Genomic DNA, 26,614 nt, shown 5'->3' with positions numbered 1-26,614 from the left:
TGAGTTTGTATCCGCACGGCACCAACAGCTCCACCGCGAGCGGAGCAACGGCCTCCCGCGCCGCCCTTCAGGCAGGCCTCCCGCAAACCGCCCTTCGCAGCGCCTGACTTCCATTAACGACGATGCTTACCAAGCTCCACGGCTTACCAGGCCCTACGAACGACGGCAAAACCCGTCGCTGCCGCCTCCCGCCAGGTTTTTTAACGGGACGGCGCGTTCTAACGCAGGGCCCGGACCGACCCAACACCGCTCCTGCCACCGCCGCGACGCCCGGCCCGCCCTCGGCACGCGCCACAGCCGCCCCGCCTCGCGCCGCGTCACGGGAGCGCCCGCGCCGGAGCCCGCCCCCCGCCGAGCCCGGGCAGCGCCGTCAGCCGGAAGTAGCGTGCAGCCGGGGGCGGGGCTGGGGTGCTGCGTGCCGGCGGCGGGATGGAGGAGCAGATGGCGGTGGTGGCGCGGATGGAGAGCCTGGCGTTTGAGGAGCCCGCCGCCCCCGGCCCGCCGCCGGCAGAGGAGCGGGCGCCGGACCCCCCGAGCCCCCGGGGCAGCGGCGGGGAAGAGCAGGCCTCGCCGCCCGCCGCCGAGGGAGCGCCGTGCTCGGCGCCGCCCCCGGCTCCCGACGGGCCTCCCGCCGCCGCCGCCGCGCCCCCGGCTCCCGACGGGCCTCCCGCCGCCGCCGCCGCCGCGCCCCCGGCTCCCGACGGGCCTCCCGCCGCCGCCGCCGCCGCGCCCCCGGCTCCCGACGGGCCTCCCGCCGCCGCCGCCGCCGCGCCCCCGGCTCCCGACGGGCCTCCCGCCGCCGCCGCCGCCGCGCCCCCGGCTCCCGACGGGCCTCCCGCCGCCGCCGCCGCCGCGCCCCCGGCTCCCGACGGGCCTCCCGCCGCCGCCGCCGCCGCGCCCCCGGCTCCCGACGGGCCTCCCGCCGCCGCCGCCGCCGCGCCCCCGGCTCCCGACGGGCCTCCCGCCGCCGCCGCCGCCGCGCCCCCGGCTCCCGACGGGCCTCCCGCCGCCGCCGCCGCCGCGCCCCCGGCTCCCGACGGGCCTCCCGCCGCCGCCGCCGCCGCGCCCCCGGCTCCCGACGGGCCTCCCGCCGCCGCCGCCGCGCCCCCGGCTCCCGACGGGCCTCCCGCCGCCGCCGCCGCGCCCCCGGCTCCCGACGGGCCTCCCGCCGCCGCCGCCGCGCCCCCGGCTCCCGACGGGCCTCCCGCCGCCGCCGCGCCCCCGGCTCCCGACGGGCCTCCCGCCGCCGCGCCCCCGGCTCCCGACGGGCCTCCCGCCGCCGCCGCCGCCGCCGCGCCCCCGGCTCCCGACGGGCCTCCCGCCGCCGCCGCCGCCGCCGCGCCCCCGGCTCCCGACGGGCCTCCCGCCGCCGCCGCCGCCGCGCCCCCGGCTCCCGACGGGCCTCCCGCCGCCGCCGCCGCGCCCCCGGCTCCCGACGGGCCTCCCGCCGCCGCGCCCCCGGCTCCCGGCGGGCCTCCCGCCGCCGCCGCGCCCCCTTCGTCGGACTCGGACAGGTGGGTTCGGCCCCGGGGCTGGGCCCGGCGGGTCGCGTCTCTCTCTCTGCCCGTCGCGCCTTCCCCGTGGGGGCCTCCGCGGCGGCGGCCCGGCGTCTCGGCGTTCCAGCTCCCGCGGCTTTCCCTGCGCCGGCGAAGGCGGCACTTCCGGTTGCATTTCCGCAGGAGTATTTTTTTGCTTCCAAAATCTGTTGCCCTGATGTTAAGATCAGTATTAAAGATGAAATTTTGATAGCTTTAACTTAACTTGTCGATGTGTATCTCAAACTTTTTTCTTTCTCTTTACTTTTCCTCTCTCCACTGATCGGTATCTGGTAGTCTGACTGATTTTTGTCTTTCTGCTGTGTTGATTTTGTTCCAAGAGGTCCGTATTTGGCTTTTTCAAAAGGTTTATTTGGAGAGGTGCTCTTATTTGTTGTCTTTCCCATCGGCATTTCTTGGAAAAAAATAATGCAGCAACAGATAGTTGAAAGCCATCCATTTGCTTGTGAAGGAGACAACGTAATACTGAAGAATCTACGAGGGAGCGTTTTTTGTATTTCATTTTATTTTATGACTGCTTCTAACTGCTGCTTTGTTAATGGCCAGATGAAGTAAGAAAGGATGGATGCGATTTTACAAAAGTTTGCTTGTCTCAGTGTATTTTTGTGTAAGGTTTGTAACATGTTTTTTCGGTCACCAGGGTCAGTTACTTTATGTGTTTGTTTCTTCCACCAACTCTTAGAGAACTTACGACTTTTGCTAAAAGGAACATTTTGGCATGAATATGGACAGGTTTGCTACTGTGCTTTTTACTTGAAATATTAAGTCTACGACAATAAACATCTCTTATGGATGTGCTAGTGAGAAATAGTAAATTATTAACCTGTGTGAATACATACTAGGGGAATTCAGACAGGCCGTGGATTATGAAACTAATCCCTTTTATCTGCAAAAATTAGAATTTTTTTTAACTTCATAGTGCAAGGTGCATTGCTTGGAGTAAGTATTTTCGTGACTTTCAGTTAGCTCTATGCTAATGTTGGGATTGTACAAGAAGGGTGACTGTGGGCTATAAAAGGTAGTTTAATGTATTATCTTTGAATTTTTGTTTTTTGTGCTCAGCTACGTCAAGTGATGTTCAATACTGGGAATTTAAGTGTTGTGTAAAATGGAAGTATGCTGATAGTGCGTAGACATTATGGTCCTAATTTGTCTATATTTGTCTAGGTGCTATACTGAAGTGATCATCCTGGGACTCTAATGTTTCATTTCACTTGCAAACCTATGAAGTGTAGATCCCAAACTGTGACTATCGCGTAGTGTGACAGAGGGAGTTATGCTGGTGCTGGGCTTTTGCATGGGGTAGCCAGTGGGACAAATTGGACTCTGTGAGCTTGAAGAGGTGATCACTCTCATGCCATGTGCACCATTCAGCAGTGAAGCAGTGTGAACCCGCACGAGCCATTGCAGTTGTTAGCATTTACTCTGATCTGCTGAAGCTACTACTCTTCCAAGAAAAGATCTTGTCCAGTGCCTTGTAGGTTCTGCAGAAAAGATAGCTGCTCTTGTGAATACAGCTGTATATACAATTAAGAAAAACACAAATTGTATATATATAAGTATATCAAAGGTATTTGAGCAGTGTATAAGTCTGTATTCTAACTCCCATGTTTGTTTTATTCAGTGATACAGATTCAGATAGTTCGTCAACGACATCCTCCTCTTCGTGTTCTCCTTCAACAGTATCTGATGAAGATGATCATCCGAATGGGAAGGACAACAGATCTTACTGTGTTAAAACAAAAGATGAGTTGCCTATTGATGTAAGTACAATGTGTTATATATTATGTCTTTTTCTGGTAACCCAACTTAAAGTATTTTAACTTAATATATTTTTAAGTCATTGTAATACCTAGTGATTAAATGTACGTTTTTACACTAATTCAGGTATAGCACAATTAGTAACTTAAAATGTCTTATTTTTCAGTATATTCAGGCCACTCTGAAGTGTGGTTTGCAGTTCATATTTTTATAAAATCACAATTCTAATTAATGAAAACAAATACATTTCTGGATAAAATTCTGGATATTTTAGTACATTTTTTGTTGTTGGTATATTGCAGGCTTTCATCATCCGTTCTGTATGTGAGAGACTTGAAGGTCTGATATATCTTGCAGACACATTTAAAATATGTTTAGTCTTGAGGTGAAAATTTTGAATGTTGTATTAAGCCTCCCAGAAGTTCAGATTGCATTGCCTCTACTCACTGAAGCAGAATTATTAAAGTGGTCATACAAGTGGTTTGTATTTGGTTTATTCTGCAATTTTTGTTATAGCACTGTTTTATGTATTGCAGATCAGAACCTTAATTTGCATCAGGATACTGTCTTTTGTTTTGGATTGTCGTAAATAACATACTTGTTAAGTATTGCTGCCATTATTCCTCATTATCTCGAAATTAAGAGGTTTAAAGGAATGAGTTTTAGTAATAATCTGCCAACGGATGATTAGCAATGCATCATTTGTAATGGATTGCAAATAAAAGGATAATATAACACTGTAATGTCAATTTACATTAACAGTATATGTTTATCTGTTATTTTGTAAATAACTCCCCTTCATAAAAAACGCTTTCTGGAGTGAGAAAGAAGTCTGGTGAGGGGTAGAAGAAATTGTTAGAAAGGTAGAGAAAAAAGGTCTCTGAAGAGCAGATCAGTTTGGATACATTTGCTTTTGCTTCGGTGCCCTGTAAGAGTTTGTAATGATGTGCTAGATGACTGTCTGGAAAGGCTGAGATGTTGGCAGGCATTAGTAGTAGCAACAACAGGAGATTGGGAGTATGTCGTTAATTCTTAAACTGTTTCTCTCGAGACACTTGGAGTAAAGAAAAGCTCTTAGGGTATCCTTTCATCCCTGAAATTAATCAGATTGAGAAACACACATAACATTAATTCCTTCTTACATGCACTTTGCTTTAAAGTGTGATTAATAGTGGAACCATTCTAAGTGCTTCTATGACAACTTTTTATTTTTTACAACATGACTTTTGAACAAAAATCTTTGCTCAAATAGGTGTACTTATCAGGTTTTATTTACCTTTTATCTTATTTAAATAAAATTTATTTTAGTGTGAGAATGCTTTATTGATCTGCTCTTTTGTCTCACTAGCTTACTAGCCTCAAGTCCAAGTGTTTACAAAACATTGTCTTCCTTTTGAGTACTAGCCTGATTAATTTCATCGGTTCAGCAAAGCTTTTTTGCCAGTCATAGTTAATAAGGTCTGAAGTTCTAGCAACTAAATTATTCACTGTATCTTGTACTAAGCCATTCTACAGTAATCGAATTAGTCTGTATAAAATGTTGTAGATTGTCTTATGTAGATTTGAGGGTACTTTCAAAATTAAAATGTGTCTGTTAAAAATGAAACGTCATGATTAGTCTTGTACCCAAAAGTCCCCAATAATAGCTAACTTGCCAATGCATGGGTCAAAGACAAAAGATTAAAGAAAGTATTTAACTGGAATATGTGCTTAGGGAAAAAAAGATGCATGTATTAAGGAGTGTTAGTGGAGCTATTTTAGAAACCTATTGGTTTGAAGTGTGGGATTGGCAGATACTGTATATAGTATGACAGATGGTACAGTTTACCAATTTGAGATTAATGATTGAAATCTTAGCTTGCTTGCTTCTGGTCTTTGGTCTTTGACTTGCTCTGGCATCCATGATTCAGTTAAGTCTTAGCAGTGAATTTGGTTTAATGCTGGAAAACTTACTATTCTGTAGAAGGGTGTGGTGATTCTATCTGAATTCACGTCTTTGCTTTAATGCTATCTTATATGGTCTGGAAAAGTCGTGGCCTCTGGTCTTTGAGTTGCTCTAGAAGCCTTTGCCAAGCACTTCTATTAAGAGTGAAGGTTATCAGGTGAAGTTCTGATAAGACAGGACAAGATTCTTCTATTGCAGCATGATTTTATTTCTGGTGATGGCCTTTAAAAGTGTGGTTCATTGCTATGGTTTGGACTCTATACCTCCAAATTCAGAATATGTTGAATTTGAAGATAATTCTTACTCTAGTTGCCCTTGCCTTGTATTCCATATAGTCCATACTGAATTCACAGCAGTAGAAACATTTCACATAGAAATCTTAGTTTGAGTAAATTGCCGGTAGATGATGTGTGATAGTCAGCCCTTGGTAGTAGATTTTGATCCTTACATTTGAGAAAAAAGTTTAATTTGAATATTGTTTGTGCGGTACTCATTTGCATGTCTGAAGTTTGGCACTTTTTTCCAGAGTGTTCTCTATGATTCTCCTATTGTACCAAATACAACTTTTAGCTAAGAATAATTTTCTTTGTATAGGTTGTTGTTGTCTTTAGTCCTTTAGTCTTTACATCTTCTGTAATGTTCGGCATCATGGCATAAATGGTAAGACAAATTTTGTCGAATCAGATGAAACGTATCGTGTATTTCATACTATTTTGTCTTTTGCTATGTACACTTCTGTCATGCATTGAATGTGGTTATAGGTTGTCTGATTTTTTTGATTACTGATTATCCAATTATTGTTTTATACATCGAACTTAATTTATCTAACTTGAAAGTTCAAAAAAATGAACAAAATGTCTGTCAGTTGTTGGTGTTCTCAGGTTGAATAAAATTGGCTTCTACTTTAGTTGCAATGGAAATAAGTAGAGTAGTGTCTCGATAGAAAAGGTGTCTTCAAACCGGACGTTCCCCCAAGATGAGTACATTTAGAATTATTCTGAAAGAGACAAATCAAACTAGATTTTTCTTTTTATTAGATCTATAAAATGTGAGGGGGGTTTTCTGGCTGTCAGATCTAAGCAGCAACAAAATTATGGATGTGTTAGTGTGACGAGATTGTATTCTGAACGTTGACTTGATATTTTCAGGACCTGCCTCCTGTTGAAGACTTATCAGTAATTCTGCCTGATGATGTTGAACTGAAGCTCTTTGGGACAGTTTCCAGCATTATTGAGCAGTTAGGTAGGCAAAATATGTTTGCTTTGCTTTTAATTGAAATAATTTCTGTATATCTCTGCATTAATCGTGCACTTAACTGTTCCCTCAAAGTGTCCTCAAAGTACTGCAGCATTCTATTTCAGGGGGTAAGTGGGTTGCTGAATGAGAACTCAAACTACCAAATGACACTTGTGTTGAATTCCCTTTTAGTTCTTTTCCATCTTCTAAAGAAGTAAGTTACTATGACTATTATGCATGTATTTCTGTGTGACTTTCATGTTCCATTTTTTTAATAAAAAGTCTTTTTTCACTGTGTACTATGATGTTTATATTAATTCTGACAACAAGAAGATTGAACATTTACAGTATTTCAAGAAATCTTACAGCTGCACATGCTATGTTTGAATTACGTCTGAAGATACAGGAGATGTATAACTGAAAGCACAGATGCAGCGCAATGCATTCCCAAGTGCTTGCTTGTTAATATATGAGAACAGGAAAAAGACTTGTTTCTTTAGCCAGTGTAGCAGTGCTTTTTGGGTAATTAGTATATTAGGTATAGGGTGGGGTTTTTTTATTAATTCATCCGTCCCAGTTCTGGCACCTTGAGCAAATACAAGGTGCCAGTGTCAGCAGTCATAGGACAGCATGGTTAGCATGATTTTGTAGGTGCTGGAGATTAAGCTTAATGGGATTGAGATGTACAATGGATGTAAGATTAACTGCAGGCAATGTATGTTTAGGGATCTTTTCAGATCTACCTGGGACCTCAGTTTTTGATACGTGAAATCAAAGTTTTACTGAAGCTGGTATTAATAAAGTATCCATAATATGTTTGTATTTAAGCTCATTTCAAGTGTTTCATGCTGCTTGAACTGCTTTCAAAGCAATTCGCTTATGAAAAATAAGTTTGAAATTAAGTTCAATTTTGTAGTTAAAGTATTTATGTTGTGTGGGGTACAAAAGAATTAAAGCAAATAAACTTTGCTATTAAATACTCTTTTATTGTAAAAGACTCCAGGTAATCCGGGCAATTACTTTACAGTATTTTATTGGTGGTGTTGGTTTCTAGTTAGATTTTGTTTCACTGATGTTCAGGAAGCTATCTTGAGAGTGTGGAAGGCAGTAATCTGGCCACTGTCTACTTGTTCGACTTTGCCCTTTCTTGCTCACTGATAATAATGGGGACTTCAGGAAGGCTGTTGTCAGCTAAAGTGAGAGCTTGAAAGTAAGTCAAGAGAAAAGGTTGAACCATAGTTGCAATTATTCTCATTTTTTTATCTAATATGTGAATGTTTAAACAGAGCTGTTTGTAAAGACTTCAGTTTTGAAAACTGTCCTTAATTTCCAATCCTCCTTGGTGCGTATAACCTTTTCAAATCCTGTCAGTTCACTGATAGGTGAATTCTTGAGTCTGTATTCTACTTTATGTAACTGAAATATATTACAGAATATTAGGGGTTGGAAGGGACCTCTGTGGGTCATCTAGTCCAACCCCCAAATATATGAAGTGTTGAATTTAGACTGGTTGGTGAAAGTTAGGAAAAAGATCAATAATCATGCATGAAATAAAGCCTTAAGAATAGAATAAAAGCCCAGGATATCTGTGTTATTTTTCTGCTTTTTCTACCTTGGTTTAGGACTTCCTCTTTCTACGTGTTTTGCTTTCTTTTACGTTCTTCTGGAAACAGGTGTCTGAGTGGCCTCAATTTCAATTGTTTTGTGGCTATAGTGGGGACTGTACCCGCTAACTGTAGGTTGGCTTTTGATTTTTGAACTAAATTGACGCCTGTGTATACCAGGTTTGTGTCTAGAATGAGGGGAGTTGAGGTCTTGTTTGGAAATCATAAACATTATTCTGGCATAACAATCAGTATCCTGAATACTTTCTGTCCCTTTGATGTGTCGGAAATCTCTGCTCTTCTCTGTGGCAAGTTCCCAGGTTCATCAGTCTGCAGTGTGTGATACCTGTAAGTTGGCTGTTTCATAGTATGATGTGAATTTGAGGCTATAACAGTATAAGTTCATGCTTGCTTTGCATTAGCTAAAAGCAAGATGACAGTACTGTCTGTGAACTTTAACTTCTGCTCAGTGTGTCAGAATTTAATAGAATATTTGCTGCATTTTGCTTCAAGGTACTTGGAGGAGAGAAAAATTCACTGTGTGGATTGTAGCCTGGGACGTAAACAGCTTTGGTATATATGAGAAACCTGCCCTGGGACTGCACTTTGGGCCCTGGGAGAGTAGAAGCTGAGGATTTTGGGTGGGCTGGGGGAGCGATAAGCCAAATAGGTGATAATGTTTCTCCGGAGTTTCATGGGACTGGCATGACTTATGTTTTCAGAATATTTTTCTTAGCCTACTGGAAGACTGGGGGCTATGCGTGATGGATTAAGTTGAGAGCATTCTCTGAGAGTTTTTGGTGTGGGGTTTTTTTTTTGTGTGTGTTTTGGGTTTTTTGTGGTGGATTTTTTTTTTCACTGAGGTATATTTCTCATGATGGTTGAAGCAACACATTGGGTTCATTCAGTGTATATTTTATTGTATAGGTAGGCACAAAATAAGCTGGCTGACTTCCCTTGAAATTCACTAAACTATTAAGTCTGTAGCGTTGTCAGAGGCTTGCTTGGTGTGTCACAAGGTGTTTGCAGATTGAAACAGTAGCAAAGCTGGAGTTTTAGCTTGGCAAGATGTTTATTGCTTTAAGTGCTGTTATATAAGTTTAGCAGTGATAATCTTGTTAGTTTTTGTTGGAGTCTGAGTGACACTAAGTGCTTGAGTGACTTTATTTGATGATGGAGAGGCATTAAGAATGCTTAATTGAGCGTTCTGTTGTTTTAGAGGTAGAAAAGATTACCTTCAGAATCAGAATTTTTGAGTGTAATGCTACTAGGTGTCTGTATTGACAGCTTTATGGGTAATTCCTGCTGAATGTAAAGGAAGACCTGGTATTCCTGTAGCCTAAAGCAAGAAATGTGAACCACTACCAAAGAGAGTGAACTACTCTAAAGATTTCAGTAAAGAATAAGCTCTTTATGTCTCTGAATCTGGAAAACCTAAAAATGAAGGAGATTGTATATCAAACTATGTACTTAATGGAGGAAGAAGATGCTTCTGTGTCTGTTTAAGTGTTTTAAGTCTACCAAGTGTTGAGATTTCATATTTTGAACTACTAGAATGACTTGCTCGCTCTGACCATTCATAGCACCGTTAATCATGGATTAGGCCCAATGTAGCATGAGACTTATATGACAATAAATAGCAGAAATGTATTTCAAATTGTGCATCTGCATACATAAATGACACCACCAATTGCTACTGTGACTGGACTGTCAGACGTATCTTGTGTTCTGGTCTGCTTCTTACAACTTGTTAGGGAAAGCCCTCTCCATTCTTTTTTCCGAGGAGAATCGCATTTGGAATACTAAGAAGGCAGAATATATATGTGCGTCTGTACTCAAAAAACTAGTATATTGCTGCTATGCACTTAATTAAGAAACTTTCTGGGTAAATACAACAGATAGCTCGCAGGTAGAAATCTGAGACTTCTCTGTTGTACCTATCATCTGGTCTCCTTTCTTTCTCCACCCCAGAGAACAATAATTCTGTAAACAAATGCAAATCTCACCACTCACATATTGCTGCAGAAGGGGTGTATGATTGTAAGAGGTTTAATGTTCATGCAAGAATTTTCATGTGAAGCTCTATAAACTTTAGTAGACAAATAATGGAATGGTTTGTGAAGTTTCTCTGCAATTAACTACGTACTGCTGTTATAACGTAAAGTTCTAATTGATTTTTTTCTTTCCATTTTAGTAGTAATTGAATCATTGAGAGGCCTACCTCCAGTAAATGAGGAAAGCATAATTTTTAAAGAAGATCGGCAAGCAGCAGGAAAGGTGTGTATAAAGCATAAAAACCTGTTTTTCTAATATAAAATTCAAAGTGTTCTTTTATATTCCAACAAGTAGTATTGAAGTTGACTAAAGGAAAGGTAATGTTTCTTTTATATGTAGTTTTGCTGTGCTTTTGACTCTGGCTATAGTAATTTATTTTTTTTAAAATAATTTCTGTTATTTTATGAAAGCTTGTGGAGAGGAAGAGGTTTCTTTCAGATGTATGATATCTTGAATAACAGGCTGCGCTCTTTTACTGTCAGGAGTTGGGGGCAAAGATTGGAGAAATTAGAGTCAAGTTTCAGGGAAAAAAGGGGAATGTTTACATATCTACACTCTGCTGTTCAAGTTTAAGGCCAGTGTGTGCTTTATGCAAGTATAATGAAGAATGTTTGCTGAAAGGGATGTCGCATTGAATTTTGTGTGTTTTCTGGGAAAGGCAAACCATTGTCTAGAACGTTTCCTACTATAATATCTTTGAATGCTAGATATGAATGAATCAAAAAAACACAGCCTGAAATTGCAGCTGTTCTGTACAACATCTCGTCTGCTCTCCACAGAACTGGGGAGCAGACAGGGGAACTGAGTTAAAGGTGTCTAGTAAAGATGAACTTTGGAGAATAAAAGATCAGAAGATTGTTCCAGGTGTAAGAGGTTTGAAAGTGTAATGGAGAGAGAAGAATAGAGATTTGACAAAAGGAAAGATTACTGAAGTAGAGGAATCAGACAGTGAAAGCAGTGCGGTTGGGTGATTGAAGGCAACGGGAACATGTGAGAAGCCTTACTTTTCCACATTATGACTTAAACAGTAGCTAGGGAAATACACTGTCAAACAAAATGTGGCAATAAAACTAAACCATGAAAGTAGCTTTATTTCATGCTGCATTTTTGAAGCTATATCAAACTTCTTACATACAAAGCATCTTAAAGCTTCATGGTTGTCTACAGTGGAAATGGCTATCTACTCTTAGTGGTTTATTTAAACATTTTAATTTTGTTTGTGTTTCAGGTATTTGAGATATTTGGTCCTGTTTTACATCCCTTTTATGTGTTAAGATTTAACAGCTCTGACCATATCAAAGCGAAAGGTATTAATGTGCAAGATAGAATGTATTTTGCTCCATCAGTGGAGGACTTCACCCAGTATATATTTGCAGAGAAACTAAAACAGTGAGTCCAACTTCTTTTCTAATCTGATAATAATGTATTTTTTAACATAACTAAAAATCCTGAATTAAAGTTTAACCTTGAGCGAGAAACTGTAGGGCTAATCTTGACACTAAAACTTTTCTGTGTTTGTAATAACAAGGTTGTTCTGTTTCGCCTTTCAGAACAGTACAGTGTAGCTGTAAGCTACAGGCTTCTGAAGTGTTATAATTACTAAACTTTAGTAGCTTCTTATTCAATTTAATGTATTAAGCTTACTTTCTTTTCATGTTGCTGTGTTGCCTAAAATATCATAACCAGAAAAAAATTCATTGATACTTCCCTACCCCACACCCTATCACACACATACCCACGTAATGGTTTTGCAAGCTGAACTTTACGCATTTTGTTGTTCTTCAGATTCTTGTTTAGTTTCATAACTTATAATAAACGTGTTTGAATTCTGAACAATTTAGTGTTTACTTACCATTTTTCTTTCCTGTTACAAGGCCAGAAGTAGAACTTAATTATCAATAAGTCTATTATGCAGTTGGAGAATAAGAATTTTATATGAAGATTACCTGCTGTAAACTTGCCACTCAAATCCCTCCCCTCTCCCAACGTATTATGATGTTCAGAAACTTCTCAATAGTGTTTGTGTATCCCAGTCTGCCTGAGGAAAGTAGTGTGCATGAATAGGACTTGTTGCAATTTAAAAGGACATGTACTCAAAGATACATAATAAGAAATAAAGCATAATAAATGACTGCTGGACATTAGTGTTCTAATTACTGATGAATAATTGTCTGAAATAACTGTAGGTTAAAAAAGTAATTTGTCATATGACTTCATCTCTGCTTATTAGGTTTAGTTCTTGTCTGACTTGCAATTTTTTTCTGACTATAGCCAATAATATTGGTGCCTGCATTAAATGGAACTCTTCCAGTATTCGTACTGAGTAATGTGCGTGTATGGCCAGGCCTGCATGAGTTTGTTTTTTTTCTCCCCTCCTCTCCCATTTCTGTGGGAGCAGCAAGCATATTTTTTTTCCTTTCAGTGAAGACCAAAATAGATCACTTTCTCACTCTGCTGCTTGTTTGTTTTACTGCAGCATTTTGATGCCAGCTGGTCTTTGATTTGTGCCACTAAACTTTGTTGCTTAGCACAGTAACTGCACAGACTTTAATCATCTGCTTGCTACATTAATAACTGTGTGCCGTACTCAGCATCTAAGACGTGAGACTTATGTTTTAGTTTGTTAGATGCTTTGCAAGTAGTTTTGGGAACTGTTTGTCTTTTGGTAGTACTTTACTACCATATATTGTACAAAGTTGAACACTAGGAAGGCTATTTCACACTTTCATGACTGATCAGTGCAGCTGAACAGTGCATCAGACGTTGTTTCTTGCCCTGCATTAAAATAAGCATCGCGAATGCCTGTGTAATCTGATGGAAACCATAATTTCTGAGTAATGTGATATAAGTTACATTTCACTGAAACAATATTTTGTTTGAGTTACGTCAGTAAAGTTTCTTAAGCTTTTGTGAGGCAATTTGTACTATTTGTTGAAGATACCTTTTTGCGGAGTAGGTGTTATTGAAAAAGCATAAAGAATTTTGATTTCTGATCTGTGCTGTAATGTGTGTATGAAGAAACCAGGATGGCACGTGTCATGGTTTAACCCCAGTGGGCAACTAAGCACCACACAGACATTTGTTCACTCCCCACAGTGGGATGGGGAGAGAATCAGAAGGGTAAAAATGAGAAAACTCATAGATTGAGATAAAGACAGTTAACAGGTAAAGCAAAAGCTGCACGCACAAGCAAAGTAAAATAAGGAATTAATTCACTGCTTCCTGCCAGCAGGCAGATGTTCAGCCATCACCAGGAAAGCAGGGCTACATCACATGTAACAGTTACTTGGGAAGACAAACACCAGCACTCCAAATGTCTCCCTCTTCCTTCTTTCCCCCACTGTATATGCTGAGCATGACATCTTATGGTATGGAATATCCCGTGTCCAGTTCGGGTCAGCTGTCCCAGCTGTGTCCCTTCCCAGCTTCCCATGCACTCGGCAGCACGAGAAGCTGAAAAGTCCATGACTTGCCTAGCAACAGCTAAAAGCATCAGTATGTTATCAACATTATTTTCATCCCAAATTAAAAACACAGCACTGCGCCAGCTACCAGAAAGAAAATTAACTTTATCCTAGCCAAAACCAGGACAGCATGGATAGCAGAAAAGTTGAGCTTCAGTCAGTGCTTCACAGAAAGGTTTTTGGACCTTAGCAGATTGTGGATTTGATGGCCAGTGATTTTTATTTTCTGCTTTTTGTTACTTTGTGTGCACACCAGCTTGTGGAGTATTTCAGACTTAAAGTTTTAGAACCACTACTCAAAACTGTGATGGTACCTTGAAAAGGAGAGAAATCAGGATTAAGATCTGAAAGAAATCTAAAATTTGAAGCTTTTTCTGAAAGTTGGCATGCAGTCTGCTTGCATTGTACAAAGTTGCAGTGCTATGAAGGAGCCTTACACTTTATAGCAGAATAAATAAAAGTGTAGTGTAAAACTTCTTGAAGGCAGAAAAATTTGTTGCTAAAAGTAGGTTTGTGTCGTATTGTCTGAAGCACAAAATAATTCTGAAGAAGCTCATGTATTTTCCTGATTCCTGAGTCCCTTTTTGGTAGGCTTCCAGATCTTACAGTAACTGAGTTCAGAAATCAAAGAATATCTGTCTTGTTCTTTGCAGAAGATTATTAAGTATCTCGGAGCATGAGAAGTGTTCTGTATTTTGCTGAAATGGGGAAGGCTGCCTTGGGGGAGTGGGAGAAGCTGCCTGAAGGACTTGGAAGGTTTACATTTTGCAGTCAGTAGTGCTACATATTGCCTAATGACCACAAGTCCTGCAGTTTTGTGCATGCTCTGGTATTTGTCAGGCATGTATGGCCCCAAAATAACAAGATGAGAGGGAGAACCAAGGAAGTTGGTTCATATTAAAAAAAAAAAGTGTTACTTTTCATCATTGCATAGATAGAGTTTTCTGCAGCTGAGAAATTACTCATGTAGAGCCCTTATCTTCCTTTCCTCCCTGTAACATTTTCTTCTAATTGAACTTTAAAATGGCTTGCTTTTATGTATGTATGAGCTAATACAATTTGCTCGTAATCACAAAGGTGGGGTGTCTTTGTGATTCTCCAGTGATATGTAGAGATTGAGCTTCAGTTTTATGGTTAGGGGTTGAGGCACAAAGTACCTCCAGGTGACTTGCCCACGTTCTCATAGGCAGCTTTTGACTAAGGGCCTTTTAAGTCAATGGTTGTGTACTTTGATGTAGCTGTGGCTGCTTGATTGTTGCTGATTTGATTAATACATAAAAACCCCTTGATTATTAGAGCACTGATTGAAGACATTTCGTACTGAACACGGTGTTCTTAACTATATGGTTGCATTTTCAAGTAAGAATTTTCAGTATTGCATCGTTTTATATAGTTTGCCTGCATAGAAGAGGATTGTGTCTGGACATTTCAGACCAAAACATACCAAATTTGCGAGCCGTGTGCAGAAACCTTCCACAGACTTTTGACATCATAATTTGAATTAATTCCACAAATTTGTTACTAGTCAAAGAAATGACTTGATTTTAGTGAAGTTCTTAAAGTGGTAGCTAAAATGAATGATAACACTTCAAATTAATTTTGGTGTTTGTCAGTCAAGACAAAAACAAAGATGGTCTTTATCTTTTTAATTTTGTATTTACCACAAAATAGAAGATGAAACCTAATTATCTAGCTAACACTGTCTTAATAGAATTATAAGCCAAGCTTAGAGGTTTTTTGGTTCTGAAATCACTTCGCTATAGTTATATTCATAGCCTGTGTCCTGCAAGACTAGTTCATTGTCCTTTTTAACTGGAGATACATGTTCTGAATCCAGAGTAATAAGAAAGCTTGGCTGTAGTCAGCACTTATTCAGCGTAAGAAAGTTGCAGTGAACTATCTTAATTCAGGTTCAAAGCAATTCAGGTTCAAAATGATGTGTTGAGGGAATATTGGTCAAAGCTTAATATTAGCTGTGTGAAATGCTCAGTCTTCACTTAAAGTAGGAAGATTTTTCAAGTGATGTATGTAGTGAAGTCCTAAGATGACATGTACATTACTTTGAAACAACATTTTAAATGTCTCTTAAGACAGGCACCTCCTGCTGTTAGGAGATCTGGTACCTTGAAGAAAGTGTTACTCTATTTGTTACAGTATATGCAAATTATTTCTAACCTGGAATATATTGCTACTATGTGACTTAAACAAGACATACTTCATAGTCTCCTTACACCATCTTCCTTCATCTTGATTGTCTAATGAATGTTGTTGTTTTTTTTTCTTTTAGGGAAAAAGGTTCAGATGCATCTTGGAAGAATGACCAAGAACCACCACCTGAAGTAACTATAGGGGTTTTTTTTTTTTGAGTTTATTGTTTTTGATTACACAAGCTATATGTAGAAAAATTTCTGTGCAGAGTAATTAGCAAGCTTATTTATTTTTACTCAGACAAGGGTTGGATGTACCTCTTCATTGAAAAGAAGGTTGTGCTTTTCTTGGAGAGGTCTCACAGTGTAGAGAGTACTAGCTGTCTTTTTCTACTTGCTTTTTGCATTTGGGAAAATGTATAATTTTATCTTCAGTTCCTCTAGTCCTTCAAGAACGTGTTTGGCAACCTGAACGTTCAGCTTTGAGGAGCAGTGCTTTTACCTTGCATAATAGTTTAGCTTCCACTAGGGAATTTTTGTCCTTGCTATTATTTGAATGCAGCTTTGTCTTTTACCTTGCCACAAGCAATTGTTTGCCTTTAAATGCACACTAGTACTCTGCAAACTGTGCTACTTGAGTGTTTAAGCTGTCTGCTGTTAGATTAACGTGAGAACTCCTCTGTTGCATTCTTTGAATGGCTTCTTAGTAAGGTTTCCCTACTGTTTCCTGTTGTAAAACACTAGTTCCATGAGAGAAGATGAGCTTCTTCCATACGAAGGCAGTAATACAGGATCATGTAGAAGTAAGAGCTCCTCACAACCATTGACATCGTTTACTGTAGCATCCATGAAGATTTCGTCAATGACATCCAGGCTTCCTGTCCAGTGCTCCTTAACTGCATCCTAACTGTACTTTTCGTGACCATTCTCTTTAGTAAGAATCACAAGGCTGGTAGTTGTATTGATGTGTTTTCATGAGATTTGTTTTCTAGCTCAGCATTCAGTCACATTTCCTTGCAATTTCTACTTTAAGCATATCTTACCCAGGAGAGCTGAAATGTCTAGAAGCCTTGTGTCTACCGTAGTATCCTAAAGAGATGTCTCTGTCTGCTTGTTTTGAATCTTCCAAAAGCTTGCATAGTTAGCATAGTTTGCTTCTTACTCTGAGTAGGAAAGGTGGGTTTTGTGGGTGGGTTGGTTTTTTAGTGTTCTAACCAGTTTTTTAGAATAGACTATTTCAGCTGGAAGGGACCTGCAATGATTGTTAGTCCAACTGCCTGACCAATTCAGGGCTGACCAAAAGAAGCCTCAAAGTCAAGGAAGGAAGAAACTCAAATCAGAATGGTATTAAGGGCATTGTCCAAATGCGTATTAAACACTGACAGGCTTGGGGGATTGATCACCTCTCTAGGAAGCCTGTTCCAGCATTTGACCACCTTCTTGGTAAAAAAATGCTTCCTAATGTCCAGTCTAAACTGCCCCTGGCGCAGCTTTGAACCATTCCCACGTGTCCTGTCACTGGGTACCAGGGAGAAGAGCTCAGCACCTCCCTCTCCATGTCAGCTCCTTAGCAAGCTGCAGAGAGAGAGGAGGTCTCCCCTCTGCCTGCTTTTCTCCAAACCAGACAAGCCCAAAGTCCTTAGCTGCTCCTCATAGGACATACCTTCCAGCCCTTGCACCAGCTTTGTTGTCCTCCTCTGGACACATTCAAGAACCTTCACAACCTTCTTGAATTGTGGGGCCCACAACCACACGAAGTACTCACAGTGAGGCTGCACCAATGCTGAATCCAGCGGGACAGTCCCTTCTTTGGAGCAGCTGGTTGTGCTGTGTTTGATGGACCCTGGGATGGGGTTTGCCCTCCTGGCTGCAGGGCCCACTGCTGACTCATGCTGAGCTTGCTGCCGGCCAGCACCCCCAGGTCCCTTTCTGCAGGGCTGCTCTCCAGCCCCTCCTCTCCCCATTTGTACTTGTGCCTGGTGTTTCTCCATCCTAGGTGCAGAATCCTCCATTTGGGCTTGTCAAATTTCATCCCATTAATCAATCACTGCTCAAAGCTCCAGTCTGTCTGGATCCCTCTGCAAGGCCTCTTGTCCTTCAAGAGAGTCAACAGCATCCCCCAGTTTGGTATTGTCAGCAAACTTGCTAATGGTGCATTTAGCTCCTGCATCCAGATTGTAGATAAATACATTGAACAGAACTGGCCCTAGAGTTGAACCCTGAGGAAAGTCACTGGTGACCGATTGCTAGCCGTGTGTAGCCCCATTCACTGCAACCCTTTGAGCCCTGCCCTTCAGCCATTTCTTCACCCAGTGCACCATAAACCTGCTGATCCCACAGTTGGACGACTTGTCCAGAAGGCTGCTGTGAGGGACAGTATCCATTTTTGCATTCGCAGTCCTTAGCCCAGGCCACTTGTTCTAGCTTGAAGGGAAGAGATTGTGACACGGGCTTTTGTATGCTTGAAGATAGGTCCTGTAGTGATGCATCAGTCTGTTAACCCAGAACGCTGCTTTTTTCGCTATGGTGAGGATGATGCATTTTGAAATACCTTTTTTTCTTTCCACAAATGGAACTGAGCTGAGCAGTGTTAATTTCTCTCAAAGCATGCTTGTCAGTCAGTTCTGACTGTAAATTCCCTTCCGTTCTTGGGGAGACTTCATCTCACAGAGAATCATCGCTCGAGAATTAGAAGTGTTGTGTAGAATTGGACTGTAGGATGCGATCAGTAGAGCTTTGAAACACTGTGTATGCTTAGAAACTTTAGCCTAGTCTTAGCATTCTTTCATCAAATAATTTTCTAGTGATGATGATATGAAATGTGCTGATTTGTTAATGGTGAGCTCTTTGTTTTTGTTTCTTTGTCATATTTTAAAGCTGTTCAGGAGATAAGCTTCTAAGTGCGTGACTTGAATTTGTAGGAACCTAAGTAACTTTAGAATTCGGCTAAATACAGTCAGGCAGTGAAATTTGCAGATACAGATTCATTGCTTTTTCCAAAGTTGGTATTTATATTTTTTTTTATATTTTTTCTTCATTTGAATTATCATACTGTTACCTTCAGGTTAGAATCTGAAAGTACAAAGGGAACTTTAGATTTACTGTACTTCACTATAGAAAGGGAGCAAGCTTGAACAAAATCAGTGATGACAAGGATGGGCAAACTTGACTGGTTTTTATGACACGCTTGTTTCTGTTGCTGTTCTGATTTTGTCATAGGTCTGTGTACTGTGTTTTGGAGAAAACACCACATCTAACATCTTGTAATCCTTAATCAGAATAATCTTTGGCTAGTTCTAGCAGCTAGAGTTTACACTAAGATATCCAAACTGTGACAGCTGATGAGCTGATAGAAAGTAGCTTCTGCTGTGGAGGTGATAGCTTTTGACAAGGATACAGATTAAATTTTATGCTACTGGTGCTTGAAATTGTCTCTTACAGCCAGACTCTTTTAGAGCCCTCAGCTGGTAGCTGATTCTGTAACTTTTTTGGCGAGCTCCCACAGTAAGCTGTGCAGTTGCAGGAATCGGTTCTTTTTGTGATACTGTGAAGCTTTATTTTTGTGTGAATGTTAAATTAATCCATGTTAGGCATTTTATGCTTGCTATTTGAAGGTATGTGGTAAGTGTTCCTTTTCTGACAGGCTTGTAATTAGCCCATCGTAACTGTACACTTCATAATAGAATCTCTCTTGGCCTTGTCTTTGGGGTCACAGAATGACAAAGTGTGATCTGTCTGCTGCAAGGTCAGCAGGCACAGATGACTGCGATTTCTCTGTGAAGTGGCTTTTATGGAAAGTTACATGGAAATGAGCTAGCAATAGAAGGTACCTGTTGTTATTTCTGCTCTACTGGAGGATAGTGTATTGAAGTCCTTTGGAAAAGCAGGAGTTAGTGGAAGTTTTTACTTCATGGTGTATGTGTATATATATATCATCTTGTTGTATTCCTTGTGGCTTTTTTTGAGCAAGAATGTAATCCAATTACGTAGAAAATAGTCGTATTCATAATTAATTTTTCTGTGGCTTTTTTAGCACTGTTTTAGTACAGTGTTTCTGAGGTCCATGCTCTCTATATATTACAGAGATACATCCGTAAGCAGCAAAACCCTTCCCTTCAGAACCGGGAAAGGGAGGGCAGGAACAAACCCTACCCCTTTATGCATATGAGTGAGCTGTTTATTGGGGAACTAGTTATGCTGACAGCTTTCTTTCCTGTCACTAAGATCTTTTCCTTGTTCTAAATGTAAGGTAGGATTTGAAAGGTAGCAAAACCTTGTGTAACAGGAACAAAGTGTTACAGTGACAGTGAATCTGTTGTAAATGACAACATTGTCCAAAGTTGAAAATTCCTTTGGAATAACATTGCTGTTGCAAGTTTAATGGGAACAGTGTTATTAAATCTGCTACAGAATATTCCAACTTAGTGACAATTTTAGACTAGAGATACTTTTTAATGTAGTGTAACTGTGCTAAGTAGTGGTCACCAAATTAATTTTAACTGGTCTGCAGTTTGCCCTTTGAAGGCTTTTTCTTGGAAATAACTAGCCAGCTCCCTGAGAGATTCCCAGTTTTTTCTTACTAACATCTAGACAATCAGAAATTTGTGTTCAGTACTTAAATGTTGCTGTTTTTAGGAAAATTAGAAGGAATAACTTAATATTGTATAATTGTCTTCAGAGAAATTTGTGGAGTGTTGAGTTTTTGATTGTATTGAGAAGACAGCTGAACACATGATGGCTCTTTGAATGCAAAATAGGAAAGTGCAGCTTTAATATTCTTCTAAGCTGACTGCAGGATGCATTGTTTTCTAGATAATGATTTATTGCTAGAACTGAAATTTTCTGCAGTCTGTGTATATGGCTTTGTTCTCCTTTTTTATTTTTGTGTTTTAAATCAGGCCTTGGATTTCAGTGATGACGAAAAAGAAAGAGAGGCAAAACAGAAGAAAAAGAAGCCTCAAAGTCAAGGAAGGAAGAAACTCAAATCAGAAACAAATGCATCAAGTGAGTGAATGCTATGGGTGAATGCTTTTATCTGTTAAACTGAGTTGGAAATAAACAATGGTATCTATCTTAATGATTGAGCTTTCATACAGTTAATCAGCATTTCTGTGCTTTTCAAAGTTATATTGATGAGTTTGTGGCTATGTTCCTGAATTTTTTAAAAGGAAAATGAAGTTTTCTTCCATTACACTGCGGAAGGGAAGTAATATAGGAGCAGGACAGTTGTCAGAGGAGATTCAAAGGCTCTTACAACAGTGTCAGCTGACACACAGTGAGGATATAGAACAGATGCCACTTCTTGGAGTTTAGTGCATGCTTATTGCAGAGGTTATTGGGGCCCAAGTTCAGCTTAAGCCTTTGAGTGCAGGGGGAAGATAGAATAAGACCATGTGCGATTTTTTGAAACCCATTTTTGCGACAGTCAGGGAGAAGACACAAGTCTTAGATGGAGAATTTACTCCTCCGTCTGAAAAGGAAGCTTTTCCTTACCTATGGTGTATGAATACTAATTTAAAATAATTGTTACTTGTGTAGCCCACTGAGAACCTGAGAACCTCTCTGTTTACCTAACACGGTCATTAGATAAACAAACCTACAGTAGTTTAATAAAACTATGTGTAGTTTTTCATAATATAGATAGCCTTCTTTACCTTCATTTCTTCTGCTGTTGACAGAGCTATTCCAGGTGTATGCTTGCAGCTGTGCTCTGTTTGCAGTAACCAAATTTTCCTACCTGTCTTCTGTCATGCCTCTCTACTGATGAAACTTTTTGCTTTTTGGTTTAATAATTTAAATCACATCCTTCTTTCTGTGTTCCACTGGCCTGCTTCTCTTTCATGCTTTTTGTACCACTCCCTTTAACTACTACAGACTCTGATCCCCTCCCCTCTTCCTCTTCTGCTGCTTACATATCAGTTTGCTTCAACTGTGTCTGCAGCACAGTGCTTCCCCCGATTTCTTTCCTTGGACTGACTCCTTCCGCGAGTCTGCTGCTCTTCCTTAGTAAAGCTGCTAGACATTGCACCCCACTGAACCCCTTTCATCTTAATCTGAGAAGTCAGTAGCTGTCCTATTAACCATTTTACTCTGTGTACAGTACATCCCTCCCTTTTACCCTTTAAGTAAACCTGCGATCTTTCTTAGGCTGGCTTTTGCCCTGTCGCTTTGACAGTTCTCCCTTAAGGGAAGGATGTGAATTGTGCTATACTTTGCTTTCATTGCTGATGGTTATTTTCTCTCCTGGTTTCTGCTTACCTAGCATATGGCATGTTTTCCACCATATCCTTATTCTGTCAGCATATTGCAGACCTGCCTTTGACTAGGGCTTGCTGAGGCTGTTATTGAACTATGTTTCATAACTGAGAACACAACGGGAAGAACTGTCTCAATCTGTCAAGGGAGTCTTGAGTTATTATTTGCTGTGTTTTTCTGTAAATAATGTGGTATAAATTAACATTGTGTGCAATTTACTTTGGCTATGGAATTCAACAACAAGGATATCTGGCAAATTGAGGCACAAACTCAGTCTCAGCTGGACTTTTGCTTGGTTGCATCTTCATAAAACTGACTACGTTATAATTGGCTCATTGATACAGTCTTTGATAGGAGAACAACAAATGAAAATATTCACTCAAGTACTTCAGTGCTTCTGAGAGGACTGCAGGCACCAAAGCAGTCTAAGTCCTAATCCCCCATGAAAATGAGTATGAATTTTGGTATCCGACTACCTTTCCAGACTTAGCTTTTCAGAGGTGAAAATGCTTCTGTGTTGCCTAATGTCAAGGATTAGGTCCACAGAGGTTCTTTAAAATTCAGTGATTTAATGCATTGTTACGTCCCTAAATACCTTTTTGCTTCTAGCCCTAAAATCTTTTAGAGATCATGTTACAGTTTAAATTCTACAGCCTTTTGAATATCTTAGCAGCCCTTTGGAACATTTTAAATATTTTTGGTGCTGTTAATTTTATAGCACTTATCCCATTAATACTCTTATGGTATTTATATAAAGTGGCAGTACATTTGTTATGAACCTTAAATGTATGCTTACAGTGACCTGTACAGGGAAAAATTAATCTTTGAAAGATGAATGCTGAAAACTATTTGGCTAAAAGTACAGGCTGACATTTTTCTGATAGAGTAAACTAATTTTATTAACTTGAATTTGAATAATTTCTTGTGTCCTGTGTCTGTGCTTTAGTGTAATGCAGTTTTGATTTATCTTCAATTTTAAAATGTGTTGCTTTTAAATCTTGTGTTAAACCAAAGCTTCCAAATTACTCACAGTTCAAGTATTCCTGTGATTCATTAATACAAGTGAAAATGCCTGGAGGAAAAGACAGTGAAATTTCTTTTTTAATGACTGAATTGCAACCCTCAGGATCATTCTTTCTGTATTACTCTAATAAATCAAGATGAGTTACTAAACAGTAGACTTGCCAGTATTATTTTGCTATTTATGTATTATTTGCCAGTATTATATATTGATAAGATTACTTTTCAAATTTTCTTGACTTTAACTTGAGAGATTTATGAGGGCTGAACTTAATCTTTCCAAAATAATATTAAAACTGTGTGTATGTGGTTTGTTGTTTTTTGTTTTTGTTTTTTTTTAAGGTGAGAATAAAGGATTTCATCAGTCAGTGCAACACCCTGCTTCAAGTTATTCAAGGGGATACCATGGCAGAGGGTTCTCCAGGGATCCGTTTCCTCCTCCATCAGGCCCTCCAGGTTTTTGGAGACCACAAGTAAGACCACCACAGCTGTACTCTTCAGACAACAGAATATATCAAGAGTCTCCAGTGTTTCCACAGCTGCATAGGAAAGAAAATCCAATGGTGCAACAATATCCCTTTCCTCCTCCAGTTTTTGGTTCTGTTAATGAGGTGCATCAATTCCACCTTCCGCCTTCAAATCTGAATATGATTTGGACGGGCCCAAACATGTACAACTCATCATACCCATTTTTACCACCGCCACCGCCACCTCCTCCACCTCCTCCAGATAGCCATCCTTCTCAGTTCAAGCCTTACTAAGTTTCCATAAATGTGCATACAGAGCATTGCAGTTTAAAGGGAGGAAGAACAGGCTGCCAAGACTGTATTCCCTTGTTTCGGAGATGCTTCATTTTTCTGTAACAGTAGAACAAATGTGGAGTTTGATGCTTTGTGGGACATCCATAGAAAACTTATTTTTTTCTATATATGTTTTCTGTTTCAAAAAAGAAAACTGTATGATAAAAATAACTGAATATTAAATAATGATTTATTTTTATAATATTTACTAGTTTGGGATGATAAATAAAAACTTTTTCAAGACTGATATGTAGTGGTGGAAATCTATTGTGTAATAAATGTAGGAGTTTATGTAGCTGCTGTCTAATAGTGATGATATGTTGCATAGATGATATTTGTTGTATATTGGTATGCTAAACCATTTTTCTCAGTTTCTGCAAATCTTGAAATCTACTTACGTGGAAACTAAAAATCTGACACCTACATTTTAAGCTAGGTTTTCCACTGTTTATATAAGGTGCAAACTCCTGTTATCCAACTTCTAATATTTCATTCATTTCATGTTAACTAAAAGACTGGAGCTCGATGATCTTTTTTTAAATGGTTGGAGTAGCTACATCAGAATTTGGACCAGCAACCAAATTACTCTGTCAGATTTAGTGTGCTATAGTAACTGTAGAAGATTGTTATCAATGAGATGTTTTGCAAGTAATTTAGGACATAAAACTGCATGATATGGGGAAATTGAAAACCAGCATATCTTCTCTAGCATGTCTTAGCTCCTAGTGCAGAAATGCCCATAGATACATACAGTGCGTAGTCAGCCTTTCTAGGAAGAAGTCCACAAACCTGTCAGGGAGAGAAAGTATGCCATTTCAGAGCTCCCTTGTTTAAATTTGTATCCAAAATGCAGGTAGTACCAGATTGCTGTTTGATTGTCTTTACAGTCAAGACTGTCTCTTCTGAAATTACGAGGTTCATCAACTCTCCCAGCTTGTTTCTAGGAGCAGGGTGGAATTATCAACCAGAGACAGCCTGGAACAACCTCCACCTGTCCAAAGGGTCAGTCCTACAATTCCACCTCCTTAGTCCCCATGGAAGTGGCTCTGACTAATGAGAATGGAAACCCTTATGCTGCATGAAGATTTTAAAAAGAGGAAAAAAAATTGTGGGACAGAGACGTCTTAAAGATTATTTTTGCACTGAAAAATCAGTACCAGTTGTAATGATTTTTGAATCATTAATCAACAACACAATTACTTTGAACCATTGAACAGAATTGATAGAAGTGTGCAGTATGTATTTCTATTCTCAAACAGATAACTGTCCTTTTTACTTTGGATATGTATTTAAAGGCTAACTAAGCTCTTAGTTAGACTTTTTCTTAGACTTTCTCTCTAATTCCACTGAAAATTAGACTTAGACTTTTTCTCTAATTCCAAGTAAGAATGAAGCAAAAATTTAATGCACAAAGGGACTATCTTTCCAAGATGCTGCTACTGTAAATTAGAATTTAGTTTCAGACTTCTAAAGTTTCTTGTAATATACTTAAGCAATAACTCTGTTCTCTAATATATCCATCTAAAACTACTATTTCATAGGTGTGTAACTGAGAAGCTTATATAAGTGTCAAATTTTATGTCCAGCAGGTACTGTGCGGTGGCAATAAACGGTTTCAGAACAATAGCATTCCAGACATTAATGTTTAGTTCAGTTCTTGCAGATTTTTTTTTTTTGTAGTAAAAAGAGTGTCCAATTCTAGTCTGTTGCAAATGCTTACATTTTGGGGGAAAGGAGAAGGGGGTGAATTTCTGACTGTCTAAGCCCAGCTATTACCATTGCTAGTGGTAGGTCACAGTAAACTCAGTACAGCCTTGTGACTGAGGCTTAGCAGACTGGCTGTGTCTGAGCTTCCTTCGACTCACCTGGAGCTTTCTTTTTTACTTCCTTCAGCTGTAACAGCAATTTGTAAATGATCAGGTGGGTATGATTGTTTTATGCATAGTCTTTTTGTGTGGTATACACATAGGTTTTTATGTAGGTAGCAGTGGCAAGTAGTTATTCTGTGTAGAATAGGGAATTTATGGGTTTAATGGAATAGGATCGTGTAGAGGAATAGAGACCTGGCATGACAGCAGAGGCCTTGAGATGTGGCAGCACAGGGTGCAGTGCAGAGGACTGCCTGGGGTGTCAAGACATGGGGCACAGCTGGCACTGGAAACCTGGGTTGCAAACTGCTCACCAATGGTCAGTTGGAGAAATGCAATCCCAGCTCTAAAAAAAAACCTGTTTTGAGTGTAATGGAGAGAAAACATATCACACATGTAAAATGCACCATATGCAGTAAAATCGGATGGAGCTGTGAACATGCAGACACATGAAGAAAGAGCAAGATGTTACAAGTGTGTCATCAAACATAAAAGCCATCCCAAGTCGATTACAGATTCAGGAGGAAGAAACTGTCGCCATCGTAGTCTGCCTCAGGATGCTGGTGACTTGCTATGTGTCCCTGGCCCAAACGGACCCCACCAGCCTCCCAGAGGAGCAGTGGAAAGGTGAGCGTAACACCAGGGAAAGGAGTGAGGTCATAGGAAGTGTATGGACAATGATTTTAACTATTCCTGCTATTGAGACTTTCTGTGTGTGTAGTAATGTTCACTTTTTTCTGCATAATTGGATCTGGACTGATCATAATTCTTTGATCAGGCTGTTAAGATTTCAGTTGTACTGAGGTGTATCCTATTTTTGCATAGCAACATTTTGTGTGTAACAACACAATAGATTACAGTATGTAGTTTGACAGAAATTAATTGTGGTCTAAACTATTAATG

At 40.5% G+C, this 26,614-nt stretch overlaps 1 protein-coding gene across 1 annotated transcript; it reads left to right on the top strand.

Moving 5' to 3' along the window:
* The first annotated feature begins 381 nt into the window (after positions 1-381).
* On the top strand, positions 382-25,453 carry NAF1 (nuclear assembly factor 1 ribonucleoprotein). The gene is made up of 9 exons (XM_075421654.1): positions 382-637; positions 1,493-1,514; positions 3,181-3,319; positions 6,411-6,504; positions 10,297-10,379; positions 11,386-11,546; positions 15,909-15,960; positions 20,667-20,772; positions 23,386-25,453. Exons 1-9 carry the CDS (start codon positions 430-432, stop codon positions 23,802-23,804), a joined length of 1,284 nt encoding a protein of 427 aa, XP_075277769.1. The 5' UTR covers positions 382-429; the 3' UTR covers positions 23,805-25,453.
* The last annotated feature ends 1,161 nt before the right edge of the window (positions 25,454-26,614 follow it).

This window comes from Opisthocomus hoazin, chromosome 5 (genome assembly GCF_030867145.1).
Source record: "Opisthocomus hoazin isolate bOpiHoa1 chromosome 5, bOpiHoa1.hap1, whole genome shotgun sequence".
NCBI classification, from domain to species: Eukaryota; Metazoa; Chordata; class Aves; order Opisthocomiformes; family Opisthocomidae; genus Opisthocomus; species Opisthocomus hoazin.
This window is presented reverse-complemented; position numbering and strand designations above follow the sequence as displayed.

What these genes read in the sequence shown, in the direction of transcription:
- NAF1 (XM_075421654.1), top strand. Translation starts at nt 430, where the DNA reads ATGGAGGAGCAGATGGCGGTGGTGGCGCGGATGGAGAGCCTGGCGTTT. An exon ending in ATCGGCAAGCAGCAGGAAAG is followed by an intron (nt 10,380 to 11,385) that starts GTGTGTATAAAG and finishes TTTGTGTTTCAG; the next exon opens with GTATTTGAGATATTTGGTCC. An exon ending in TTTGCAGAGAAACTAAAACA is followed by an intron (nt 11,547 to 15,908) that starts GTGAGTCCAACT and finishes TTTTTCTTTTAG; the next exon opens with GGAAAAAGGTTCAGATGCAT.